Source organism: Canis lupus, chromosome 29, assembly GCF_003254725.2.
Source record: "Canis lupus dingo isolate Sandy chromosome 29, ASM325472v2, whole genome shotgun sequence".
Lineage (NCBI taxonomy): Eukaryota > Metazoa > Chordata > Mammalia > Carnivora > Canidae > Canis > Canis lupus.
Window position 1 is genome coordinate 33,644,501 of NC_064271.1, and position 26,521 is coordinate 33,671,021.

At 33.5% G+C, this 26,521-nt stretch overlaps 1 protein-coding gene across 16 annotated transcripts in view; it reads left to right on the plus strand.

Moving 5' to 3' along the window:
• CNBD1 (cyclic nucleotide binding domain containing 1) overlaps positions 1-26,521 on the plus strand; it is a 539,688-nt gene that overhangs the window by 421,379 nt on the left and 91,788 nt on the right. For all 16 annotated transcript variants that reach the window (XR_003130387.3, XM_025433554.3, XM_025433558.3 and 13 more), the window contains one exon: positions 11,688-11,755. Coding sequence is in view for 15 of the 16 variants with exons in the window: in XM_025433554.3 (XP_025289339.3) it covers positions 11,688-11,755 (68 nt within the window). In the remaining variant the exon portion in view is untranslated. The remainder of the gene's footprint in view (positions 1-11,687; positions 11,756-26,521) is intronic.

Consider the following 26,521-nt stretch of genomic DNA (forward strand, 5'->3'; position numbering starts at 1 on the left):
CCGGGTATTGTATATAAGTGTTGAATCACTAAATTCTACACTTGAAACTAATATAAATTACACTATATGCTAATTGGAATTTAAATAAAAACTTGAAAAAGGAGGGGAAAAAGTGCTTGGCAAACAGTAGACATTATTATGGTTAACACTATTTACAAAGAGATGATTAAGTAAGAATATAATGCTTCTGAGACAAACATTGCAACATTATGGAATGCAATCATACCCTTTGATTTGTTATAATATCACAAATATATATGGCACATATTTAGCAATAAGTCATTTATGGTTTGTTTTTGCCAAAAACAAAGTTACAAGTTTTCTTAATCTTTCATTTTGTAAAAGACCTTAATGAATAAGCAAGTGCAAAGTTGATGTTTTGAAACAGGTAACAAATGGGAGGAATAAAACAAGAGAAATACACAAGCATTACTCCTGCTATACATCTTTTAAAAACCCTATCCCTGAGATATGAGATTTATTTGGCAGAAAATATGACTAACAATATCAATAGCAGAAAGAAAGCCTACATTCAATATTCTGTGGTCAATACTCCCAGGTGACTATTTCAGACAATTCAAAACTATATCAGTTTCTATTAGAAACACTAGAATTATTGGTATTTAATTCACAAGTGAAAAATTCGATATGGTAAACACCAAACATGTTATCGGATAACATCCAAAGAGTATTTGTAGAGATTAATCATCCAGTGACAAGTTGAAATTCCTGTACATTTGCATCTTACTTTCAATGTATTTCTCTTTGGACCTTGAAGGGACCCTGCTATTTTACAATTCACCAGAGCACAACCATTTTTTTAAAGATTTATTTATTCATGGAAGACACAGAGAAAGAGGCAGAGATATAGGAAGAGGGAGAAGCAGGCTCCTCACAGAGAGCCTGATGTGGGACTCAATCCCGGACCCCAGGATCACGCCCTGAGCTAAAGGCAGATGCTCAACCACTGAGCCACCCAGCATCCCCACTACAAGCATTATTTTGATTATTTGTATCACTTGAAATATATCTTCTTTTAATTAAATAATTATACAATCAAGAGGGAATTTGGAAGACCACCAACTTAATGACCTGTATCCAAGTGTATCACCTAAATTGTTGATTCCAACCTTTGTTCATATTTGAGGAACTTCATAAATGTAAAAATTTTTCATAAACATCAATAGTATATTATTATTGGAAAGTATTAGTTGACAGAATATCTAATAGCAAAAACCTAATATGAATGTAATAATTTTCAATGATTTTGTATTAATCAAAATATTCTCAATGGTTTTTTAAAAAAATAACACATGTGAATGGAACATATTCATTCATTAAAGATAATATTTTGTTTACATATGGATTTTCATACCACTGGTAATATCTTCACTGGATGTCCAGAGTTGAGATCCCCAGATTAAAAACTAGGGTATAAATCAGACTTTTGATATGCCCCAGAAGCCCTTTATTAACCTCCCTTAGTTATTTACTATCGGCAATTTCAGAGTTAATCATTAGTCTCAGTGGTAATTCTGTGAAGGTGTTTTTCTCATTTTTAAGTTTTATATAAGGAAATATAGTATATAGTTTCTTAAAGTCTCTTTTGCTCAATAGTATGTTTGCAAGATTCATCCATGTTGTTGCTTATATTAGTTTTTGTTCATTTTTATTGCTGTATAATATACTTTTTTATCTTAATATACTATACTTTAAAAAATAATTTTATTATTGACAGATACTGGTAGTGTTTCTAATATGGGCCTATTATGAAAAATACTACCATGAACATTCTTGCATTCTCTAGTAAATGCCTTTTAGTACAGGTTTTCCAAGAGAACCTATTTCTCAGAATGGAATTTCTAGGTCATACCTCATGTATATGTTCAGCTTTAGTAAGTACTGAGAAATGACTTTTTAAATCGATATATAAATTTTTTACTCCCATCTATTAGTCTGTAAGAATTCTCATTATCTCCAATCTTGTCAACTCTTGGTATTTTCTGACTTTTTTTCTTTCCAGCAATTTGGATAGATATATAGATAATATTCTTATTGTAGTTTTAATTTGTATTAACTTAGATAATAATAAGGTTAAGAAATATTAGAATATATTCATTTGTGATTTGGATATTCTCTTTGAAGAAGTGTCTATCCAAGCCTTCTGTTGATCTGAATATTGGCTGCCCTATATTTTTATTAATTTGTAGGTTTTTCAGTAAATAATATACATTAGTATTATGTATGCATTGCAAATACTCTCTCCCACTTCTTAGCTTGAGTTTTCTCTTAATGAATTTCTCCTAATGTTTTTATTTGATGAGAAGTTCTTCTTTTAAGCTAACTCATTTCTCCCCTACATTGATAGTCTTTTGTAATCTTTTAAGGAAATTCTTTACCCCATGTTTTTGAAGATAGTTTTCCTACATAGTCCTATAGCTATCTGCTTCCTCCTCTTACATCACCCCATTACTTCTATTAATACACTTTATTGATTTTGTATATGGTTTGAATTCCTGATAATTACTTCTTCAAGCATTGACGTACTTCACTGTTTCCTTTATTCATGGGACTATAATTCCATGCTCTGGAGGCATTTTCTTATATTTTTCTTTGTGTTTTCTAACCAGTTTTATTCCCATGTTTCAAGCTCAGCATTTTCTTCTAAGTTATCTTTAATTCATTAATCCTCTATGTCTGATCTTTTTGTTATTCTTACCTTCAAGTGTTAATCCCATTATCAAGTCTTTATGTTATTTTATTTTTGGTTTTATAATTACTTTTTGATTTTGATCAACAATCTACTAAAATTCTCTATACTGAAGTATGTTTTCTTAAACCTATGAATCATAGTTATCATAAAATATTTATAACATTAACATCTGCATCACTTTTCAATCCCTTTTTACTTTTTCATTTTATTTTTTCTTTTGTGAATTGATCTCATATTCTAATAGTCTGTTAATTTATGATTGATCCTAATCATTGTGTAAAAATATTGTAGGAATAACCCCTATCTCTGGGTGATGTTGTCTTCCTCCAGAGATTATTTACTTTGCATATTTAAGACTTATTTACTGCACCCAGTATTGGAACTGAGCAAATTTAAAACTTTCAGGGCTTTTGAGGGCTGGTCTATTTTAGGTTTGTTTTTAAACTTGAGTGTAGCCTTCCAGGATATGGTGTACTAATCAGGCTTCTTAATTGATTGGTCCTGAGCTCTATTTTGCCCTTATCAGCCCTGTAGGAAGCTGAAAGATCTACATGATTTCTCAACTGCTTATTGAGTCTCAGCTTCTAGTCTCTACCCTGCTCTACCCCTCCCTACCAGCAAATTCCAGGAAACAAAAATGGTACCAAGTAACAGTTTTGTTTAATTAAGAATTTTCCTTTCTCTCTAAGATTTTGTCCCCTGCAATCGTGGTCATCTTCATAACTTTCTGATGCCTCAAAAGAGACTTGATGCATTTCACTCATTTTCCAGTTGTAGAGTTGGTCTGGAACAAGCTAGTTCATCATAATCAAAATCAAAGTCCCAAACCTAATGTATTTTTGATAGATTAGTCTTGGTCTGTTCTACTAGAATCCAAAGAGACAATAACTTTACATTTACTCAATGTCACAATTTTCTTCTCTAACTAAATGCATCAACGATTTTCTCTTTTCTTCTGAAGGGAGTGTTTCCAGTTGGCATTTATCTTTGCTAAATGTCTTCCTGATTTATTTCCATTTTGAAATGTAGGGCCCCAAACTGATTGTGAACTTTTAGTGCACACCTGACTAATACAGAAAGTAACAGAATTCCAACTTCCATTACTTAATACTTGAAATTCTATTTATTGCTATGTCCTTTTGAATCCTTTCCAAAAACTTTAGACAATCTTTCTCTTTCTATTTTGCTCCCGTATTATGTATTGTATATTTTCAAATTTTAATTATTTTAATTACCTCACCAGACCAATAAGTAATTAGTAAGTAAAAAGTAATTACTTACACTAAATGGTAATTACCCAAGGCCAGAGACCATGTTTTATTTTCCTTATTCCTGGCATACAGTTGAAGCTAAACATGTTTACTGAATGAATAAACAGAATTCCTTACAATTCCATTTTTAACTTGTGATTTGCTAAAAATGCAGTGTTTTCCCTTCTCTAACTATACTCAGGTATTTTATAAGCAAGATTAGCCTAAGTGTATCTACTAAATATATGTGTATTTCATTTACGCACATATTTAAAAACTCATTTTAAAATACTCACAAACATTGTGCTATTGTCAAAAGCTTTCGGTACATAGGCAACCAAATAAGCTATTCTTTAGAAATATTTTAATACTCAGTAAATAAGCTACCTACCAGAAGTAGATTTACTGAAGTTTTATTGATAGGCATTTATTGACAATTTTTTAGTTTTTTCCTGACATAAGGCATCTATTCTTTTTCATTGCATTTTTTTATTCATCTCTATAGTAGTTGTAATATAGGAATTACTGTTTCCTGAATTCTCACCAAGTTTTGTGTACTGAAATATTCCCTGCAAATTAGATGATTTTTTCCATTAAAACAACCATAGCAATAATGTAATAAGTGCTAACTTAATGATATTAAAATAGTATTTTTTCATAAATACTAAGATTAGTGGCCACAAGGTAAGAAACATAAAAAAATATTGTTTAAGTAGTATGCAATTTAAAAAACACATGGTGTTGATCATATAGGAAAAAGATTTCACTTAATTTCTTTTAATTTTTATTTCATTATTGCAACTGAATGAAATTTTATGTGAATTACTTCAACATTCATTAGTGCTTTGGGCATAAATCCATGGGATTGCTCTTTCCTACTAATCAGAGATAACTTCAATATCTTAGATTTAGAATACTAAAAAGTTCAGGAAAAATTTAAATAATGTGAGTTTTTCTAACTTAAATTGAAATGCTCTTACCTTTTATTTTTGTTCTTTTAGGCAAATCAGGAAAATAAATTTATAGATTTTTTAAAAAAAATTTTTTCTCGTTTTATTGAGAAATAATTGTATATATCACTGTATGAAGTTTAAGATGCAAAGCATGGTTTTATTTACATATATTGTGTAATGATCACCACAATAGGTTCAGTTAACACCCATCATCTCATCTAAATATAAAGAAAAAAACTCTTCTCTTTGTCATGAGAACTCTTAAGATTTACTCTCTTAACAACTTTCCTATGTATCATACAGCGGTGTTAACAGCATATCCCTAGTACTTATTTGATGACTGGAAGTTTGTACCTTTTGACCACCTTCTTCCAATTCCCTCTCCTCTAACTCTCATCTCTGATTACTACAAATCTGATATCTTTTTCTATGAGTTTTTTTTTTTTTTTTACATTCTGCATGAGTGAGATCATACAATATTTGTCTTTCTCTGACTGACTTATTTCACTTAACCTAATGTTTTCAAGTTTCATCCATGTTGTCACAAATGTTAAGATTTCCTCATTTTTAATAGCTGAATAATTCTCCATTGTATATATACAGTGTGTGTGTGTGTGTGTGTGTGTGTGTGTGTGTGTATCACAGCTTCTTTATCCATTCATCCACTGGTGAGCACTTAGGTTGTTTTAGTGTATTGGCTATTGTAAATAATGCTTCTATGAACATAGGGGTGCAGATATCTTTTTGAGTTTGTGTTTTAAGTTTCTTTGGATAGATTTCCAGAAGTAAAATATCTGGATCATGTGGTAGTTCTATTTTTACTTTTTTGAGGAACCTCTATATTGTTTTCCTATAGTGGGTGTGCCAATTTACAATCTCACCAACAATATACAAGGGATCCTTTTACTCCACATCCCATTAGCATTTGTTATCTCTTGTCTTTTTGATGATGGCCTCTCTTAACAGCTGTAAGGTGATATCTCATTGCAGTTTTAATTTTTACTTCCTTAATGACTAGTGATATTGAGCATCTTTCATGTATTTGTTAGCTATCTATATATCTTCTTTGAAGAAATGTCTATTCAGATATTTTACCCATTTTTAAAATTGAATTATTTGTTTTTTTGCTATTGAGTTGTTTGTGTTCTTTATACATTTTGGATATTAACCTCTTCTCAAATATATGATTTGCAAATATTACTTCCCATTCTTTAGGTCATCTTTTCACTTTGTTGATGGTTACTTTGCTGTGCAGAAGCCTTTTAGTCTGATATAGTCATTTATTTTTTATTCAGTTGCTTGTGTTTTAGATATAATTTCTAAAAAATTATTACCCAGACCCATGTCAAAGAGACTTTTCCTATATTTTTTTTCTAGGAGTTTGATGTTTTTAGGTCTTATATTTAAGTCCTTATTCCATTTTGAGTTAATTTTTGTGAGTGGTGTAAGATAGAGCTCAAGTTTCATTCTTTTACATATAAATATCCAATTTCTCCAGCACTATTTATTGAAGAGACTATCTTTTCTTCACTGAGTATTTTTGATTCCCTTGTTAAATATCACTTGACCATATATGCCTACGTTTATTTCTGAGTTCTCAATTTTGTTCCAGTAGTCTATTTGTCTGTTTTTATACTAGTACTATACTGTTCTAATTGCTATAGCTTTGTAGTATAGATTGGGAACAGGAAGTCTGATGCCTGCTGCTTTGTTCTTCTTTCTTAGGATTTCTTTGGTTATGGGGTCTTTTGTAATTTCATGTAAATTTTAGGAGTATTTTTTCTATTTCCATAAAGATCACCATTTGAATCTTGATAGGGATTGCATTGACTCTATAGATGGCTTTGGTAGTATTGGCATTCTAACTATTAATTTTTCCAATCTATGACTACAGGATACCTTTTCATGTATTTGTGTCTTCTTCAATTTCTTTCATCAATGTATGGTTTTTCAGAGTAAAGATCGTTCACCTTATTGGCAAAATTTATTCTTTAGTATTTCATTGTTTTTGGTGTTATTGTAATGGGATCGATTTCTTTATTTCCTTTTCAGAAAATGTGTTTTAGTGTATATAAGAACACTACTAACTTTTTGTAAATTAGTTTTATAACCTGAAACTCTGAATATGATTAGTTCTCACAGCTTTTTAGTTGTTTTTAGGGGTTTCTATATATAAAATCATGTCAGTGTGTTAGCTAACTGGAATGAAAATAAAAACTTAAAAAAAGAAACTAAAAAATATAAAATACAATCATGTCATCTGCAAATAGTGATGATTTTACTTCTTTCTGTCGAATTCTAATGTTTTTTACTTATTTCTCTTGGCTGATTGCTCTAGCTAGAACTTCCAGTACTGTTTTGAATCAAAGTGGTGAGAGTGGGCACTCTTGTCTTATTTCTGATCTTAGAGGAGAAGCTTTTGACCTTTGACCATTGAATATAATGTTAACTATGGACTTGTTATAGATGACCTTTATTATGTTGAAATATGTTCCTTCTAATCTTAATTGTTATATTTTTTATCATGAATAAAGGTTATAGGTTGAATTTTGCCAAATGCTTTTTCTACATCTATTGAGATGATTATAGAAGATGGTTCTTTTCTTTTATTCTATTAATATGAATGAATGAAACATTGAAACATACACAATGATTTGTATATGTCGAAATATCTTTGCATCCCAGGGATAAGTTCTACTTAATCATGGTGAATGGCACTTTTAATGTGTTACTGAATTCAGCATACTAGTATTTTATTAAGAATATTCGCATCTGTATTCATCAGGGATATTGCCTGTGGTTCCCTTCTAGTAGGGTCCTTATCTGGCTTTGGTACCAGGAAAATGAGTTTGAAAGTGTTCTTTTCTCTTTGACCTTTTTGGAAGAATTTGTGAAGGATAGGTATTACTTCTTTAAGTGTTTGGTAAAAATCACCAGGGCAGCCATCTGTTCCTGGAATTTTCTTCATTGGAAGATTTCTGACAACTGCTCAAATTTCCTTATTAGTGTATATACTATCTATCTATAGAGAAAGAGAAAAGAAAGAGAAAGAAAGGAAGAAAGAAAGAAAGAAAGAAAGAAAGAAAGAAAGAAAGAAGAAAGAAAGAGAAGAAAGAAAGAAGAAAGAAAGAAAGAAAGAAAGAAAGAAAGAAAGAAAGAAAGAAGAAAGAAAGAGGAAAGAAAGAACATACATTAGACATGAAAAAAGTGAGAACACTACAAGTGCAGGTATTTAAAGCCATAAGAGGCAATTATGAGCCACTATAGCCAATAAATTTGAATATTTACATAAAATGGACAACTGTGTAGAAAAGCAAAACCTTAGAAAAACTTCACAAAAAGGGGAGCCTGGCTTGCTTAGTCAGTAAAACATACAACTCTTGTCCTCAGGGTCATGCGTTCAACACCCATGAATGGATATAGATCTGACTTAAAAGAAAAAGAAATCTTCACAAAAAGAAATAGAAGATGTAAATAATTTTGTATCTGTTAAAAAAGCTAAATACATAATTTAAAATTTTCCCATAAAGACCCATTTGGTTTGGTAACCTGTGAATTCCATCAAATATTTACGGAAGCTATATGTCGATCTTACACAAACCCTTCTAAAGACTAGGAAGAAAAGCAGTCCTAAACTTTTTAAATTAGCCTTTATACTAAAGCGTTTCAAAAACACTGTAAGAAAAAAATCACTTGCCAATTTCATAAATAAACATATATGCAAAATTGTACAAGTATGTTAGTATACTGAATTCAGAAATATATAGAAAGGGCTATTTATAGCAACCAAGTTTGGTTTATTCCAGAAATGTAAGGTTAGTGTAATATTCAAAACTGTGTCAATATATTTCACTATATTTTCAGAATAAATGAAAAAAAATCATGTAATCATTTTTTCAGAAACCCTTAGTTTTTCAATTTTTGGTTCAATATACTCAGACACAGCACTGTTTCTCTATTACTGAAGTTTCAGAGCTTCATGTAAGCACTGCAATAAAAATATGTCAACTCTTGAAGGCATTCTTCTTCAGGAAAACCTGCTAACAGCAGGGCCCTTTGAATCACATCCTGTGTAGATCAATCTGACATTACTTTTTCAGCTGTCCCTCCTGAGATCTTTCTGAAGCTCAAAGAAAAGGAAACAATAATTCTTTTATGGCTATCATAATTACTGAAATGGAATCACATGGTATTTCTGCATGCACCTTTGCAAAACTGTGCTTCTTTTCTTGTTAAAACATTGTTAGAAAAGGAGTGAAAATTCCTTGTGTCAGAGTCAAGTGGAATTCTGAAATGACATCCTCCTGCTTTTATTCTTGTTTGTAGTAGTTGCTTGAGGTGGAGAGAGGCAACCTTATCCCAAATACTCCCAGACTACTTTTATTTGTTATTCAAATACAATTTAAAAATTATGATAATATTATGGGCACACCAAAAACTGCTTTCTAGTTTCTAAATTTAGCTACATATTCTCTGATATAAATTGCTTAACATTCTAAATTATTAAATGGAATTTCATGATGTGGGTAATGTAAAGTTGGTGTGTTTAAAAAGACATGAATATTAATGCTAACATCTACTACACCAATGATGTTCCTATACTTTTATATCCATAAAAATGAGGAAAAAATCATTTTAATTCTGTGATGTGCCTTCTGTTAATAATAGATGACTTACAATGAGGTCATTATCCATTTTCTACCTTTTTATTGATATAAACAAAACTTAGCTAAAGTCTTGTGTAATTTTCCTGAGGCCTCAATTTCTCATATGTGAAACTTCTGTAAGAATACCTATCTTGGGCAGCCCGGGTGGCTCAGCGGTTTAGTGCCACCTTCAGCCCAGGGCCTGATCTTGGAGGTCCCAGACCGAGTCCCACATCAGGCTCCCTGCAGGGAGCCTGCTTCTCCCTCTGCCTGTGTCTCTGTGTGTGTGTGTGTGTGTGTGTGTGTGTGTGTGTTTCTCATGAATAAACAAATAAAACCTTAAAAAAAAAGAATACCTATCTTGTAGGAATTATGTGAAGATCGCAAGAGATAACATGAAATTTGTCTGGGTGGTGCCTGGGATTTAATATGGTTGATTAAATTTGAGTTTCCTTGACTTCTTTCTTATATCAGGCAATTTCAATTCTGTGTCCCACTCACAAACCCAGAAGAAAGAGCTCCTTAATCAGTCTCTTCTAATTGGACAGGGATATATCCTTGATCCAATTTTAGGTTGGGACAAGCCACTTATCTTTTCTCAATAAATAAACTGTCATAAATACTGGGGCCAACTGGTAGTTTCCTGAATTGCAAGGTTATGTCAACTTGATTTGGAGGTCTCCCACATTAGGTGTATAAAATGAGTCAGTGGAGAAAGTGAACAGATAATTTAAAGGGAAGGATGTAGCAGTATGAGAGGGACTACATAGTTTCCAATATACAAAGCTAGCACCCTTGTTTCCTAATATTTCTGATCTCATATTTAAATTTCTTTATGCCATGATCTAAGAGTCTACTCTATTTTGTATGCCCTTTTAAGCATATACTTTTTACTTTAGCTAACTTAAATGTGTTCTAATATTACAAATCAAATGAGTTTGTTATTAACTTACTCCAGTGCTTCTAAAATTCTGTTATTTAGAGCAGTTTTTGTTATTTTTCAAGATATTAAATTACATCATGATTTTTATTAGTATTTACTTTTAAGTCAACTATAAATTTGGTTAGTAGGTTTTGCTGATATTACATAGTGTGTTTTGAAACTGACATCTTTACCTTAAAAATATTAGTGGATTCATTATATATTCCAATATTGAACAGCAAAGAGAATATGAAGATTACATAAGGCTAAGGAGGAAAAATTGTCAAAAGGTTTATCCAATAATTGAATGGGTTGTGAATAAAATACCGTGATCCCAAATTTTAGTACATAATAATATTTATAAATATATTATTTAGGATATTTTTGGCACAAATAAAAACCACTTCTAATTAAAGGATAAAGTTATTTATTAGATAAGCAGAGGCAAAATATCCAATGATGTCAACAAAGATCTCTTTCTGTCTTTTCACTCAGCTGTCCTCAATGTGTTGGCTATAGTCCTTAGTCTTGTCTTTTCATACATCCAAAATGCTGCTGCAGGTTCTGTGATCCAACACAACTTTCTTTGTCCAAAATATAAAGGGCAATTGCCCACCCCCAGATTGTTTTTAAATCCTGGAATTCAGATTTCCTTAGAAATCCCCCAGCACACTTCCTGTTAAATCCCATTGGATTTAAATTTCTGGTGTGCTCTGTATTCCAAGAAGAATTATGAATAATCTCTCTATTCTCAAATGTGCTCCTGTTTGAAAGATAAATTATAATTAAGTTTGGTCACAAGCATATGCCTTAGGAGCATGAAATCCTGAATGAAAAGGCAAATAATCTAGTATTTTTAGCCTCTCATAGAAAGTGATTTTGGCAAGGAATAATGTAATGGCTTTGGGGTAGGCAACCAATAATGTCTGCCACATGTTAAGTACTGAACCATTTCCAATTTTTGATTATGAAGTTAGACATCGTACAAATTAGATGGATTTATGCTAAAATTCCCCATGATGATCAAGGTATCTGTGAATATGAATTCAGGAAAAAGTACAAATGAGTCAATTTTATTATTAGGTGAAATCTGATTTGGTCTTCCATATCAAAATATTAATAAAGGTTAGCAACTTTTCCACTTCTTGCTTATTTTTTATTACTTTTGATGCTATTCTAAATATTTTCTTTGGTTTCCTCTAGAATTAGACCCAGTAACCAAGCAACTTATGCTCCATACAGCTAAACCAACTTTTGGCCATCTGACAGATGTAAGTAAAATGTCCCAAGTTATAATAAATATCACTATCCATGGTAATTAAATGCAAGCATCTATTATATTTTAATGTTTAAAAAATGACTGGAATATTATCTACTCTCTCATAATGGACTAGGATATTTCCACCCACTTATATTTTTAAATGTGGCATATGGTAATATTTTTGGCAATGTGGAGATTTATAATAGACTATAATAGACAAAATTTTTCATAGCCTGTCTCAACGGAAGTGTACCATATAATCAGCCTTAAATTAAAGAGTTTCGCTTATGGGGCACCTGAGTAGCAGAGTTAGTTAAGCCTCCAACTCTTGTCTTCGGCTCAGGTCATGATATCAGGGTTGTGGGATCATGCTTCATGTGGGACTATGTGCTCAGTGCAGAGTCTGCTTCAGAGTCTCTCTCCCACTCCCTCTGCCTCTCCCCTACCCATGTTCTCTCTCTCTAAAATAAAAAAAAAATTAAATCTTAAAAAAAAAAGTTACCCATGTTTTCTTCTAGGAGCTTTACAATTTCAGATCTTACATTTAAGTCTGTAATACGTTTTGAATTAATTTTGGTGTGTGATGTAAGATAAAGTTCCTGTTTCATTATTTTCCATGCCTACAATATGTGACAACTTGGATGAACCTTGGGGATCTTATGCTAAATGAAATAAATCAGTCACAGAAGGACAAATATTCCATGATTCCATTTATATAAGGTATCTAAATTAGACTCATGGAAGCAAAGAATAGAATTGTGGTTGCCAGGGGATGGATGAGAGGCAGATGGATAGTTGCTAATCAATGTATAAATTAAATTAGTAATCAATAAAATCTATAATATAATCAATAAAATGTCAGCTATGCAAGATGAATATGTTACAGATATGAATAAAGATCTATGGTACAACATTTTGCCTGCAGAAAAAGTATTATAGTCTCAGTTAAAAATCTCTTAAGAAGATAAATCTCATATTAAGTGTTTTTAGCACAATAAAATAGTTTTTATAATTTCATGTTTAAATAGATATTTCAAAAGCTATCTTTTTTTTTAGTTTTAGCATATCCTTTTTATGTGACTAAAGTATCACTTGTAGTTGTAATAAATGCATGTTATGCCAATCTCTATAAAACTTGCATTTACAATATGCTAAAGAATGTGTAGTGGACCATTATTAATTAGATCACATTAGAATAGTTAATTCATGTTAGAATATTTGATAACTTACATAAGAAATGTGAAGATACCCCTGAACAACTGTATGATATAATGAAAAATATAGAGAAAGCTTATATCAATAACATTCCAGAGAGATCTGGAGAAAGCCAGATGGCTGATGGTATTATTCCACATGAAAGGAAGGCGGACCCAAGTCCACATGTCTGGAGAGGGTGTTTTTAAAAGGTGGCAGACTATTATGTGTCATATGAAAAAAAAAGGTAGAGAAGTCAAAGGGAAAGGAAACAGATTGTCAGTTTAACCAAATAGGATCTTTGAGGACCAGAAATCCCTAAAGGGCATTTATAAAGACTAACTTGTTTATAGTGTGGTACTCAGTGCTAGCCTTGCCCTCTGTCTCCCCCCAAAAATCATTAGTGAAATCTACATGACTAACTCTGATGCTTTCAATGTTTTCTTATGGTTGAATTTGGACACGTGTTGAGTCTTCCTTTAAGACTAATGTGTGGTGAAGTCCCCCAAAGAAGACAACATCTGGGTTATATTTTGAGAACTTAACTGGGATTTGTGATTAAGGTGCAGCTTTCAGCTTTATTTTGGATTAAATCATCATGATGAAAGTGAGACAAGAGTGTTTCCTCACTGTGGTTGCCAAATGACACAAACCATGATGATAGTTGGCATATGACTTCATAGAAGAAGAACATTATGAGATGAACATTTGCAAAGTTTAATACTGAAGATTAAAATAAAGTGCTAAATTCCTTTACCATTTCATATATTGAGCGAAAGAATCAAGAAATAATATTCTAAAGTCTTAGACTAGTAATGCATGTAATTGAGCTACAAAAGTTAACCAGTTTCTTAAGATAGCAAAACTTTTCCAGGATTGCAAAAAGATGTCCATGTCTGATGTTGCCTGAGAGGAGTAGAATTTCTTGGAGAAAGTACTCTATTGGGTGATTTGGTCATCAATTGAATATTAGAATGATTTATTGAGATCAAAAGCAACCAAAAATAGAGAAATGTATGAGGAATGTAATGTCAGTGACATAAGAAAAATATTTTGATTTGTGATTAGAATATACCATTGGTATGCTCAGGAGTAGGAGGTATAAAGTAGAGAAATGAAAAAAGATTACAAAATCATTTTCAAGACCAGTGCTAGGAATTACATGAGGTGGACATGTCTCTGTTTTAGGGCCAATATGTTATAAACTGGAAAGTAGCCAGGATTTAGATGACAAGATTCTGATCATAAGTCAAAAAGACAGGTAATAAGAGACTTCTACATATATTTTAGAACTCCAGAGACTTTGTAATAAAACCTGTGATAAGATGATGTGGAAAAAATGTTAGAATTACCCAGAGATAGTTATTTCAAGAGCTATTTATAAATAAGCCCTCCTGGAAAGACCTTGAATTCATTAAAACCCCGAATTTTTCCCCCCTCCTATATGTCTCTTAGTAAAGTTGATTCAGGAGGAAGAAGATTAGAGGTAATAATGCCCGACCTTAGTAGATAAAATGGAATTGCTGACTTGAAATTTCAGTTGTCAGTTGAAAATGGGCCATTTGCAGATTACTAACATGTGGCTCAACTGCCTGAGGTCATATGTGCTAGAGAACAGGAAAAAAATTGGCCTTCAGAACTTGCCCTAGACACTGAAATTGCCCACTAATTTAATTCTGGTCTGATGGTTGTCCTACTTAGAGCTGATATGACCATCGGAGACATAAAGACCAGCTTTGGAAATAAAAACAAAGGACTTTCCAAGACTCTAGGAAGTAGAAACACTTAGCCACTCATTTTAGATGTTTTAAGGGTACAAATTATATGCTTGACATAGAGAAATTAAGCGCATAATATGAGAGTAGTTTGAAAGCAAAGTAGAGGTACCAGTATTAGAAGCTAATGGGGAGGAAAGGCCCACCCAAAAATGTTTCTGGCAGGTGGGATCTAACTCTTGGGATGGAATGTGGTCAGTAGGTGAGGACTGAACTTCTGGGTTCATCTCTGTACTTCCCCTTTGTAGCACTAATTGCATATTCCCTGAACTTAACATATACCTACCGACCTCTGATGACCCAAGCATAACTTTGCTTGACTCTACTGAGAGGGACAAGTCCAGAATTAAGAGAAGAAATTCTCTTGCAAGCTAAGTCCTCAGGCTGGACCAGAAACACTACTCAGAAGAGAACATTGAGAAGGCTTCTTTATTCCTTAAGAGAGAAGTTTAACCAAAAGTCAGTGGAGCCCTGGCTATCACAAGTAAATTCTGGCGCTCTCTTTGAGATGTTTTTGAGGGGGATGCAGATGCTTTTTGTGGAAAATATGTAAATGAGAAAGAAGATTTTATCGCAGGGTTAGCGGATATAGGAAGTGCTGGAAAGCGCCGGCTAACTGGCAGGGACTGTCACCTGCGTGAGCAGAGCTATAATCTATGCATCCTGGGGATCTGAACATAATGGGGAATGTGATATATCAGAGAAACAGGCATTTAAAAAGCAGCAGAAAGAGCAATATGGAGATAGGAGACAATCCTAGGTTGGAAGTGTGGCCAGAGAGAGACTTAGAAGAAAATACATATTTCTAATTAAACTTTAAGTTGTTTGCAGTGACAGGTTTGGAAGTAAAAGTTTTGCTTTCCTTAGAAACTCTAATTGCAGGAATCTCTGAGTGGTTCAGTGGTTTAGCACCTGCCTTCAGCCCAGGGCATGATCCTGGAGTCCTGGGATCAAGTCCCACATCAGGCCCCCTGCATGGAGCCTGCTTGCTTCTCCCTCTGCCTGTGTCTCTGCCTCTCTCTCTCTCTCTCTCTCTCTCTGTGTGTGTGTGTCTCACGAATAAATAAATAAAATCTTTAAAAAAAGAAAGAATCTCCAATTGATCACTAATTATCTTTATGTGACTTTTTTTTTATGCTCAGTGAAAAAGGTGCCAAATCCAGCTTCAGGTTTAGGGACAGGGACAAGAAGAGATGCTGCATACAAGTCAGCCACATGTGTTAAACCACATAGCACAAGAAAAATAAAACACTTTCTTCTCCAATGTGTTAATAATCGTGCAAGTATTCACTTTTAATTCTGTATTTGTCACTCTGTTGTTTTCTGACAATTCTAAAGCTACTTCAGATTTGGCCTCCTTCAAGGGCATCTATTAGTGAAATCTACATGACTTGCTCTGATGCTTTCAGTGTTTTCTTATGGTTGAATTTGGACACGTGTTGAGTCTTCCTTTAAGACTACTGTGTGATGAAGTCCCCCAAAGGGGACAACATCTGGGTTACATTTCGAGAACTCCACTCAGATTTGTGATTAAGGTGTAGCTCTCAGCTGCGTTTTGGATTAAATCATCATGATGAAAGTGAGACAAAGGTTTTTGCACAAGCTGGTATTATTTTAACTAATTCCAGCAAAATCACAAGTAAAAGAAGAGAACATATATCTGAATAAAACACCTGTATCTCTTATGCTATTTATTCTTGCTAATCAGCATTTTTTCACAGACCTGCAATTATTTTGACTAGTTTATAAAAAATGAGGAGTTTCAGACATAACTCAGTAGTGCCTGTATAATTATTGGATGTTTAAACAAAGCCAAATTCTTATGGGCCAGAAAAGCCAGCATTGAAATTTAGCTTGGATCTCATTCTGCATTCATCTGCTCAAACTCTCTTCAATTCTCCTGTGTTTACTTTTTAAAACTCTGTTGTTTTGGAGCTCCTGGGCGGCTCAGTCAGTAAAGCATTCGACTTGATTTTTGCACAGGTCACGATCTCAGGGTGGTGGGATTGAGTCCAGATTTGGACTCCCTGTTCAGTGGGGAGTCTGTTTCTCTCTCTCCCTCTGCCCCTCCCCCCTGTGCACATATTCTCTCTGTCATTCTAAAATAAATAAGTAAATCTTAATAAAAAAAAACAAAAAATCTTGTTTCACCTTTCACAATTAATCTATAATAATTCTAGAAATGACTTCTGTGTATAGTATGAATTTAAGGTCAAGTGTTTTGCTTTTGTTTTTTACATATGTCCAATTTTCCCAGCTTTATGTATTGAAAAGACTATCCTTTACTCATTGAACCACATTGCCAGCATTGTTATAAGTCAGGTGATTATATACATGTATTCTTTGTTATGGAATATAGGTGCATTTTTCTCCCACATCAATGCCAAAATAGATTAATTTTCAAGGATTATATATAAATGCTGACTATTTTGTAGAATAAATCATCTTGCTTTGTTCTTTCATGATTGCATTGCCAATTCTCTCTCCCTCTTTGAATTTCCATTTAAATTTAACCATAAAATCAACTTATCAATAGTGGCAAAATAAGCTGCTGGGATTTTAAGGTTTTCTTTTTGTCTTAGCTTTTCAGTAGTTATATTTTGATGTGCCAACTGTTGGTTTTGGTTTTATTTCTATTTATTCTGTTTAGGTTTTAGAGTGTTTTGAATCTACTGGTATATATCCTACATTAGTTTTGGAAAATTCTCAGCCAGGAATTTTTTCAGATAAAGATCCTGCATCATTCTTTTTCCTCTCCATTTCAGACTCCATTTAAATATATGTGAGAAATTTGTACTTTGAGTGTCCTTCTCCTACACATTTTCTATATTTCTATTTCTTTTTATCTATGCTTCACTGTATTTGCATACTTTCAATTGTTCTTCCTTCTAATTCACTAATCCTATCTTCTAATCTAATTTGCTGTTAAATTTAGCTGTTAGGTTCTTAATTTCCAAATCTGGGTATTTATCCAAAGGAAACAAAAAACACTAATTCAAAAAGATATATGCAGACCCATATGTTCACTGCAGCATTTTTTACAATAGCCAAGATATGGAAGAAACTTTAGTGTCCACTGATAGATGAATTGGTAAATCTCATACGTAAATATGAGAATATTTAGCTCTTAAAAGAAGCATGATATTCTGCCATTTGTGACAAAATCGATGGACCTTGAGGGCATTACCCTAAGTGAAATAAGTCAGAGAAAGGCAAATATTGTATGATCTCTTTTATATGTGGAATCTAAAAAATAATAATAGTAAATTAAAAAAATCAAGCTCATAGAAACTGAAGACAGATTAGTGGTTGCTAGAGATGGGGAGTGGGGTGGTGGAAATTTTTTAGTTTAAATAAATTGAATAAAAAATACATAAGTTCCAATAATCAGATGATGCCTACATTTCTTTATCATTTTAGCCCATTTTTTCCACTTTTTCTTGAACTTATTAGTCAAATTTATTTATTTTTTTTTTACTGTGGTAAGAACACTTAACATGAGATCTACCCTCTTAACAAATTTTTAAGTGCCTACATAATGTTAACCACAGACACAAAGTTGTATTCTTCATCTCTAGAGCTTACTCATCTTGTGTAACTGAAACTTGACATCTATTGAACATCAACTCTTTATTTCCCTCTTCCCCCAGCTTTCGCAAACCACCATTCTACTCTCTGTTTCTAGAGTGCAACTATTTAGACATGTAAGATCCCACTCATGTAAGTGGGATCATGCAGCATTTGCCCTCCTATTACTGGCTTATTTCACTTCACATATCTTCCACTTCATCTATGTTGTTGAATATGGCAGATTTTCCTTCTTTTTAAAGGTGGAATAATATTCCATTGTATGTATATACCACATTTCTTTATCTAAATGATGGACATTTAGGTAGTATCCATATCTGACTATTTGAATAACGTGTCCATAAGCATGGTACTGAATATATCACTTTGAGATCCTGATCTCAATTCTTTTGAATATCCAGCCATTGGTGGCATTGATGGATCATATGGTAATCCTGTTTTAATTTTTGAGGAATCTTCATACTGTTTTCCATAGTGGCTGCACTATTTTAGATTCCCACCAACGGTATACAAGGGTTCCAATGTCTCCATATTCTTACCAACTGTTTTATTTTGTTTTTTAATAGTAGCCATCTTAACAAGTCTGAGGTTGATATCTTATTGTAGCTTTGATTTGCATTTCCCTGATGATTAGTGATATTAAGCACCTTTTCACACATGCATTGGCCATTTGTATGTCTTCTTTGGAGAAATGTCTATTCAAGTTATTTGCGCATTTTTAAATCAGCTTGTTTGTATTTTTCCTATCAAATTGAAGGAGTTCCTACTATATTTTGAATATTAACCACTATGAAATATATGGATTGCTAATAGCTAATATTTCTCCCATTTCATAGATCACCTCTTCATTTTTTTGATTGGTTTTGTTTGTTTTTGTTTTTGTTTTTTTCTATGCAGGAGCTTTTTGTGTGATGTGGTCCCACTTCTCTATTTTTGCTTTCATTGCTTGTGCTTTGGGTGTCCTTTTCAAGACATCATTGCACAGACTGATGTCAGGAAGCTTTCCTCCTGTATTTTCTTCTAGGAGTTTTATAGTTCCAATCCTTAAATTTTAACTCTTTAATTCATTTTGAGTTGATTTGTATGTATGATGTCAGGTAAGTATCCAATTTCATTCTATTACATGTTTATATCCAGTATTCCCAACACCATTTGTTGAAGAGATAATTCTTTCCCCATTGTACATTTTTGGCATTCTTGTTGAAAATCAGTTGAAGGTATATGTGTGGGCCTATTTGAAGGCTCTTTATTCTGTTCCATTGGTCTATATGTCTGTTTTCATACCAGTGAGATACTGTTTTTAATTGCTGTAGCTTTGTAATGTGAAGTTAAGAAGTATGATGCCTTCATCTTTGTTTTTTTCTCTCAAGACTACTTTGACTATTTGGAATCTTTGTGGTTTCATAGGAATTTTAAGATTTTTTTTGTTCTCTAAAAAATTCCATTGCGGTTTTTATTGGGATTGCACTAAGTCTATAGAGCACTCTGAGTAGTATGGATATTTTAATATTAATTCTTCCTGTTCATGAATATAGGTTATTTCCATTTATTACTGATCTCTTTAATTTCTTTTATCAGCTTTTTATAATGTTCAGTGTACCAGTTTTTTATCTCCTTGGTTTGATGCTATGGTAAACAGGATATATATATATATATATATATATATATATATATATATATATATATATTTATTTATTTATTTATTTTTATTTACTTGGGAGACAGCATGAGCAGTGGGGAGTGCAGAGGGAAAGGAGCAGAGAGAGGAGGAGAAGCAGACTCCCCACTGAGCAGGGAGCTGGATGTGGGGCATGATTCCTGGATCCTGAGATCATGACCTGAGTGGAAGGCAGATGCTTAACTGACTGAGCCACACAGGTGCCTCAACAGGATTATTTTCCTAATTTCCTTTTTAAATGACTCATTGTTAGCATACATAAATGTAACTGACATTGATTTTGTGTCCTGCAACTTTATTTTACTTTTTTTTTTTTTGAGAGATAGATTGAGAGTACAAGTAGGGAGAGGGGTTGAGGGAGAGAGAGAGAGAGAGAGAGAAAGAGAGAGAGAGAGAGAGAATTTTAAGCAGACTCCATGCTAAGCACAAAGCCCAACACAGGGCTCGAATTCAGGACCCCAAGATTATGACCTGGGTGGATATCAAGAGTCGATGCATAACCGACTGAGCCACTTAGGCATTCCTGTGTCCTGCAGCTTTATATTTTTTAAAAGATTTTATTTATTTGAGACCAAGAGAGAGCACATAAGTGGAGGCTAGGGCCAGGGGCAGAGGAAGAAGCAGGCTCCCCATAAGCAGAAAGCCCAGGACCCTGAGATCATGACCCGAGCCAAGGCTGATGCTTAACTAACTGAGCCATTAAGGTGCCCCATGTCCTACAACTTTAAAGCCAGACAAAGACACTACAAGATAAGAAAACCACAGCCCAATATCCTTGGAGAACATAGAATCAAAAATCTTCAACAAAATACTAGCAAACCAATAACAACACATTAAAAAGATCACACATCATGAGCACGTGGTATTTATCCCTGAACAAGGACGGTTCAACTTAAATAAATAAATTAATGTGTTACACCACATTTATAGAATGACAGAGATAAAAGTCATATGAACTTACCAATATATGCATAAAAATACTTGACAAGCTTAATTACCCTTTCATGGTAAAAACTGTCATCAAACTGGATATGGTAGGAAGGTACTTCAATATAGTAAAGGCCATACTTAACAAGCCCACAGCTAATATACAAACCAAAAGTTTTTCCTCTAAGATTAGGACCTAGGCAAGGATGACTACTATACCAACTATTCAGCATAATGCTGGAAATCCTAGTCAGAACAATTAAACAAGAAAAAGAACATATCCAAAATGGAAAGAAAGAATTAAAATACACTGTTTGGCTTGAGCTTATGAACATAGAAAACCCTGAAGACTTCACAAAACAAAACAATCAACATTATTTTAAAGTCCTTATGTACTATAGGATCTGAATCATCTGTGCATCTAGATCATCTAATTCCTTTGTTTTTGTTTTTGTTTTTGTTCTCTATCACATTGTCTTACTTGTTGCCATGCCTGGTAATTCTCAATCTAATGCTGGATATTTTGTATAAAAATTCAAGGTACTTCACAGCATCTTATCCTCCTTAGTAATAGGCTTCTTTGTTTCTTCAGTAGGCAGATGGAATGGGGAGTTCAACACTTAAAGCAACCAGGGAATTAAGGCTGCATCACTTAGATAATAGTCTATTATTTCATTCCTGTCCCTTACCAGGGTTTTTAATGGAATTTGAAAACATCATGCGAGCCCCTCCCCTAACAAATCTATTTTCACCTCTCCAGGAAAGACTGCTGAAAAGTCAGCTTTTTCAGTGTTTTTTGGCTAAGCATTTTAAGTCCTTGCCTTACACAGCTTCAGGGATGGGGGAGATAATTTACTATGTGTTTGAGGCCCATACAGCCTTTAATTTTGCCACTATAAAACACAAGAGACTGTGATTATCAGATCTTTATGTCTTCACAGGATTATAAGATATCTGAAGGCTTAAAAAAACAAAGAAAAAGAAAAAGGATTTTTCCCAGCTTTTCTACTTGTGCTTAGCAGGAATAAGTCTACCACAAAGTAATCCACTTTACCCACAAGCAGAAGTTCTGCATATATTTTTACTGAAAAATGTGAATCAAAACATTTTCTCTAGTTAATTTTATTTCCATATTTAGGCTTTATCCCTTTTCTATGGTTTTCCATCTCAGGGACATGCCTAGAGTACATTTTTTAACAAGTTTCTGACAGTATTTCCACACCCCCCACCCCCCAGTGAATGGTTTAAGACTGTCTCTCAGTCCCTAATATCTGAAACGTTCAAATAGTCTCCCTTGCACGCATATAGTTTTTACCACAAGACTAACAATTCTTAAGACAATTAACTACTCTATCTTTTAAACATTTCTATGCTAAGAGTTTGCCATGTGCACAAAATAGAGACTCCTTTCCTCATGCTTTATTCTTTGTGAAAAGCTTGACTTCAAGGAAGATACTTAGCAGTCATGACTTGATAAATAAATGAGGCTCATGCAGAACAATGGAAGTACGGCAGGTAAACGACTGCCAACAGGATATACAAAAAAATATTGTGAATAGAGAAAGATTGGAGAGACACTGCTTTAGACCTGACTCACACAAGTTGAAAAGGGACGGATAGGTGCAGAGAAAATAAAGAAAAACATTTAACACATTGTGAATTTAGTTCAGTATTAGACCAAACAAATAGAGGCTTTTATCCTCAGTGTCTAATACATAGTTCGTAGTTGGTGAAACATATTAAGAAGAATAAAACTAGGTAGTTTTAAAATGGAAAAATATAGTCAGATATTTTGTAGCTGGTGAAAATCTGTTATTTTGTTACTCTTGAAGTAAATCTGGTTTGTAGTAGAACAGAAAAATTAGATTTTTAAAAATTTATATTTATTTAACACAGAGAGAGAGTACAAGCAGGGGGAGCAGCAGAGGGAGAGGGAGAGGCAGACTCTGATGAGCAGGGAGCCTGATGCAGGGCTCAATCCAAGACGCTGGGATCATAACCTAGCCAAAGGCAGACGTTTAACTGACTGAGCCCCCAGGGTGCTCCAGCTTTGATTTTAAAAATAAAAATCCAATATTTTACTTTAGAAATTTAGGAGAATAAAACAGTAGTAAATGGGAAGGCAGACGGAAAATTGAGAAATTCCTTTTTATTTGAGACTTCTCTATTCTACTTGGTTCACCTACCTAAAGTAAGTATGTTACTTTCTGAAATTTTCTGAAATCCCTGTAAAAATGCATATGTGTTGCACCAAAAAAGAATAAATACTGTCTAGATAATTCAGTTTATGACACTTATTCTGGTGTCTGCCATTTTTACCTGACTGAAATTTTGTGTCGCAAGTGCAATATTTTGCTGAGGGGTACATGACTGCAGTTCAAAGCACAGCAGTAGTGAAGAGGACACACGTGACCACAGGCACACATGGAGTCCCAAGTCTGTGCTCCTGACGTTCCCCACTCCCGTGAGTGGTTGATATTCAAAGACAGAAAAGGCAATACAATGGCAAAATGGAGAAGGCTTGTAGGTGTAATGTCTCTTCACTCTACAATGTGTGTGGTACAATTATCTGTTTTAGTTTCTCTTTCACACTTGACTCGGTGACTAGTCTGAAGGGGCTGAATTTTAAAAGTGAAGAAAGGAATTATTTTCATTTTTATAGTATTTTCCCTATTTATTGTATTTAAAACAAATATATGAGTCTTAACAAAGACTACAAAAGGGTCACCTGTGGATCTTTTTAAACATTTATATTTGATTTGTTCTTTCCTTACTCTGTGCAATTTCTAATTCAAGATATTTGAAATGTATGTCAGACGGATGCATTTTTTAAAAAGTTTTATAAATGACTGCACTTAAACTCCCTTCAAACTTGAAAACTATACCTGGTATCGATCTGAAAACATATTTTTTAAACTTTGTGATTTGGTCCTGAAATAAAAGCCACATTACTTCAACTCCTAGATTAATCAGGGTGTCTATTAAGTATATGTATTCATCATCAGCATTATTACACTTCAAAAGATGATGACAACTCTATTTTAATTCTACTAACTTTTTTCTTTTTTTAATTTAAACATAATTAACATATAGTGTATTATTAGGTTCAGAGGTAGAGTTTAATGATTCATCATCAGTTGCATAAACACCCAGTGCTCATTCCATCAAGTGCCCTCCTTAATGCTCATCACTCAATTGCCCCATGTCTCCACCCACCACCCCTCCAGCAATCCTCAGTTTGTTTCCTATAGTTAAGTCTCTTATGGTTTGTCTCCCTCTCTGACTTTATCTTATTTTATTCTTCCTTCCCTCACCCATGATCCTCTGTCTTGTTTCTTAACTTCCACATATGAATGAAATAATATAAATGTCTTTCTATGATTGACTGATTGACTTATTTTGCTTAGCATAATACCCTAGTTCAAACGGTAAGGTTTCATTTCCCGATGGCTTGATGTCTGTACACACACACACACACACACACACACACACACACACATCTTCTTTATCCATTAATCTGTTAGAGGACATCTGGGCTCTTTCCATATTCTGGCTATTGCGGACATTGCTGCTGTAAACATTGTTGCAGTTACCCCTTCGAATCACTGTTTGTAACTTTTGGGTAAATACCTAATAGTGCAATTGCTGGGTTGTAGGATAGCTCTATTTTTCACTTTTTGAGGAAGCTCCATTTTCCATACTGGCTATACCTCCCTACATTCACTCTAGCAGTGTAAGACAGTTCCCCTTTCTCTGCATCTTCACCTATATCTGTTGTCTCTTGACCTGTTAACTTTAGCCATTCTGACAGATGTGAGAGGTTATCTCATTGTGGTTTTGATTTGTATTTTTGATGCCAAGTGATGTTGAGCATTTTTTTCATGTATCTGTTGGCCATTTATATGCCTTTTTTTTTTTTTTGATAAATGTCTATTAGTGTCTTTTGCCCATTTTTTGAATGGGTTTTTTTTTGGGGGGGGTATTGAGTTTGGTAAGTTCCATATAGATTTTAGATACCAGCCCTTTATCTGATAAGACATTTGCGAATATCTTCTCCCATTCTGTAGGTTGTCTTTTGATTTTGTCAATTGTGCAAAAGTTTTTTTTATCTTGCTGTGCAAAAAGCTTTTAATCTTGTTGAAGTCCCAAAAGTTCATTTCTGCTTTTGTTTCCCTTGCAATTGGAGATGTGTCCAGCAAGGAGTTGCTACAGTTGAGGTCAAGAAGTTGCTGCCTGTGTTCTTCTCTAGGATTTTGATGGATTCTTGTCTCACATTTAGGTCTTTCATCCATTTTGTGTTTATTTTTGTGTATGGTGTAAGGAAATGGTCCAGTTTCATTCTTCTGCATGTTGCTGTCCAATTTTCCCAACACTATTTGTTGCAGAGACTTTCTTTTTCCAATAGGTATTCTTTCCTGCTTTGTCGAAGATTGGTTGACAGTAGAGTTGAGGGTCTATTTCTGGATTTTCTCTTCTGTTTCATTGACCTATGTGTCTGTTTTTGTGTCAGTACCATACTGTGTTGATGATTACAGCTTTGTAGTACATCTTGAAGTCCAGAATTGTGATGCCACCAGTTTTATGTTTTCGTTTTCAACATTCCTCTGGCTATTTGGGATCCTTCTTGGTTCCATGCAAATTTTGGTAATATTTATTCCAACTCTGTAAAAAAAAAATAATGGTATTCTGATAGAGATTGCATTGAATATGTAGATTGCTTTGGGTATCATAAACATTTTAACAATATTTGTTCTTCCAATCCATGAGCTTGGAATGTTTTTCCATTTCTTTATGTCTTCCTTAATTTCTTTCCTAAGTGTTCTCTAGTTTTCAGAGTATGCATCCTTTACCTCTTTGGTTAGGTTTATTCCTAGGTATCTTATGGATTTTGGTACAACTGCAATTAGGATGGATTCCTTAATTTCTCTTTCTTCTGTCTCATTGTTAGTGTATAGAAATGCTACTGATTTCTGTTCATTGATTATATATCCTGCCACTTTGCTGAATTCCTGTATGAGGCCTTGCAATTTTAAGGTGGAGTCTTTTGGGTTTTCCACATAGAATATCATGTCTTTGCGAAGAATGAAAGTTTGACTTCTTCTTTGCCAATTTGGTTGCCTTTTATTTCTTTTTATTGTCTGATTGCTGAGGGTAGGACTTCTAGTACTGTGTTGAACAACAACGGTGAGAGTGGACATCCCTGTCGTGTTCCTGACCTTAGGGGGAAAGCTCTCAGTTTTTCCACTTTGAGAATGATATTTGCCGTGGGATTTTCATCTGTGGCTTTTATAATATTGAGGTAGGTTCCCTCTAACCCTATGCTGCAGAGAGTTTTAATAATAAAAGTGCTGTATTTTGTATAATGCTTTTTCTGCACTATTGAGAGGATAATATGGTTCTTGTCTTTTCTTTTATTAATGTGATGTATCACACTGATTAATTTGCGGATGTTGAACCACCCTTGTAGCCCAGGAATAAATCCCACTGGCTTGATGAATAATCCTTTTAATCACTGTTGGATCCTATTGGCTAGTATCTTGGTGAGAGTTCTACTAACTCTTAAAGTAATTGGTTTTGTATGAACAAAAATAAATAAATAAAATAGTAATATTAC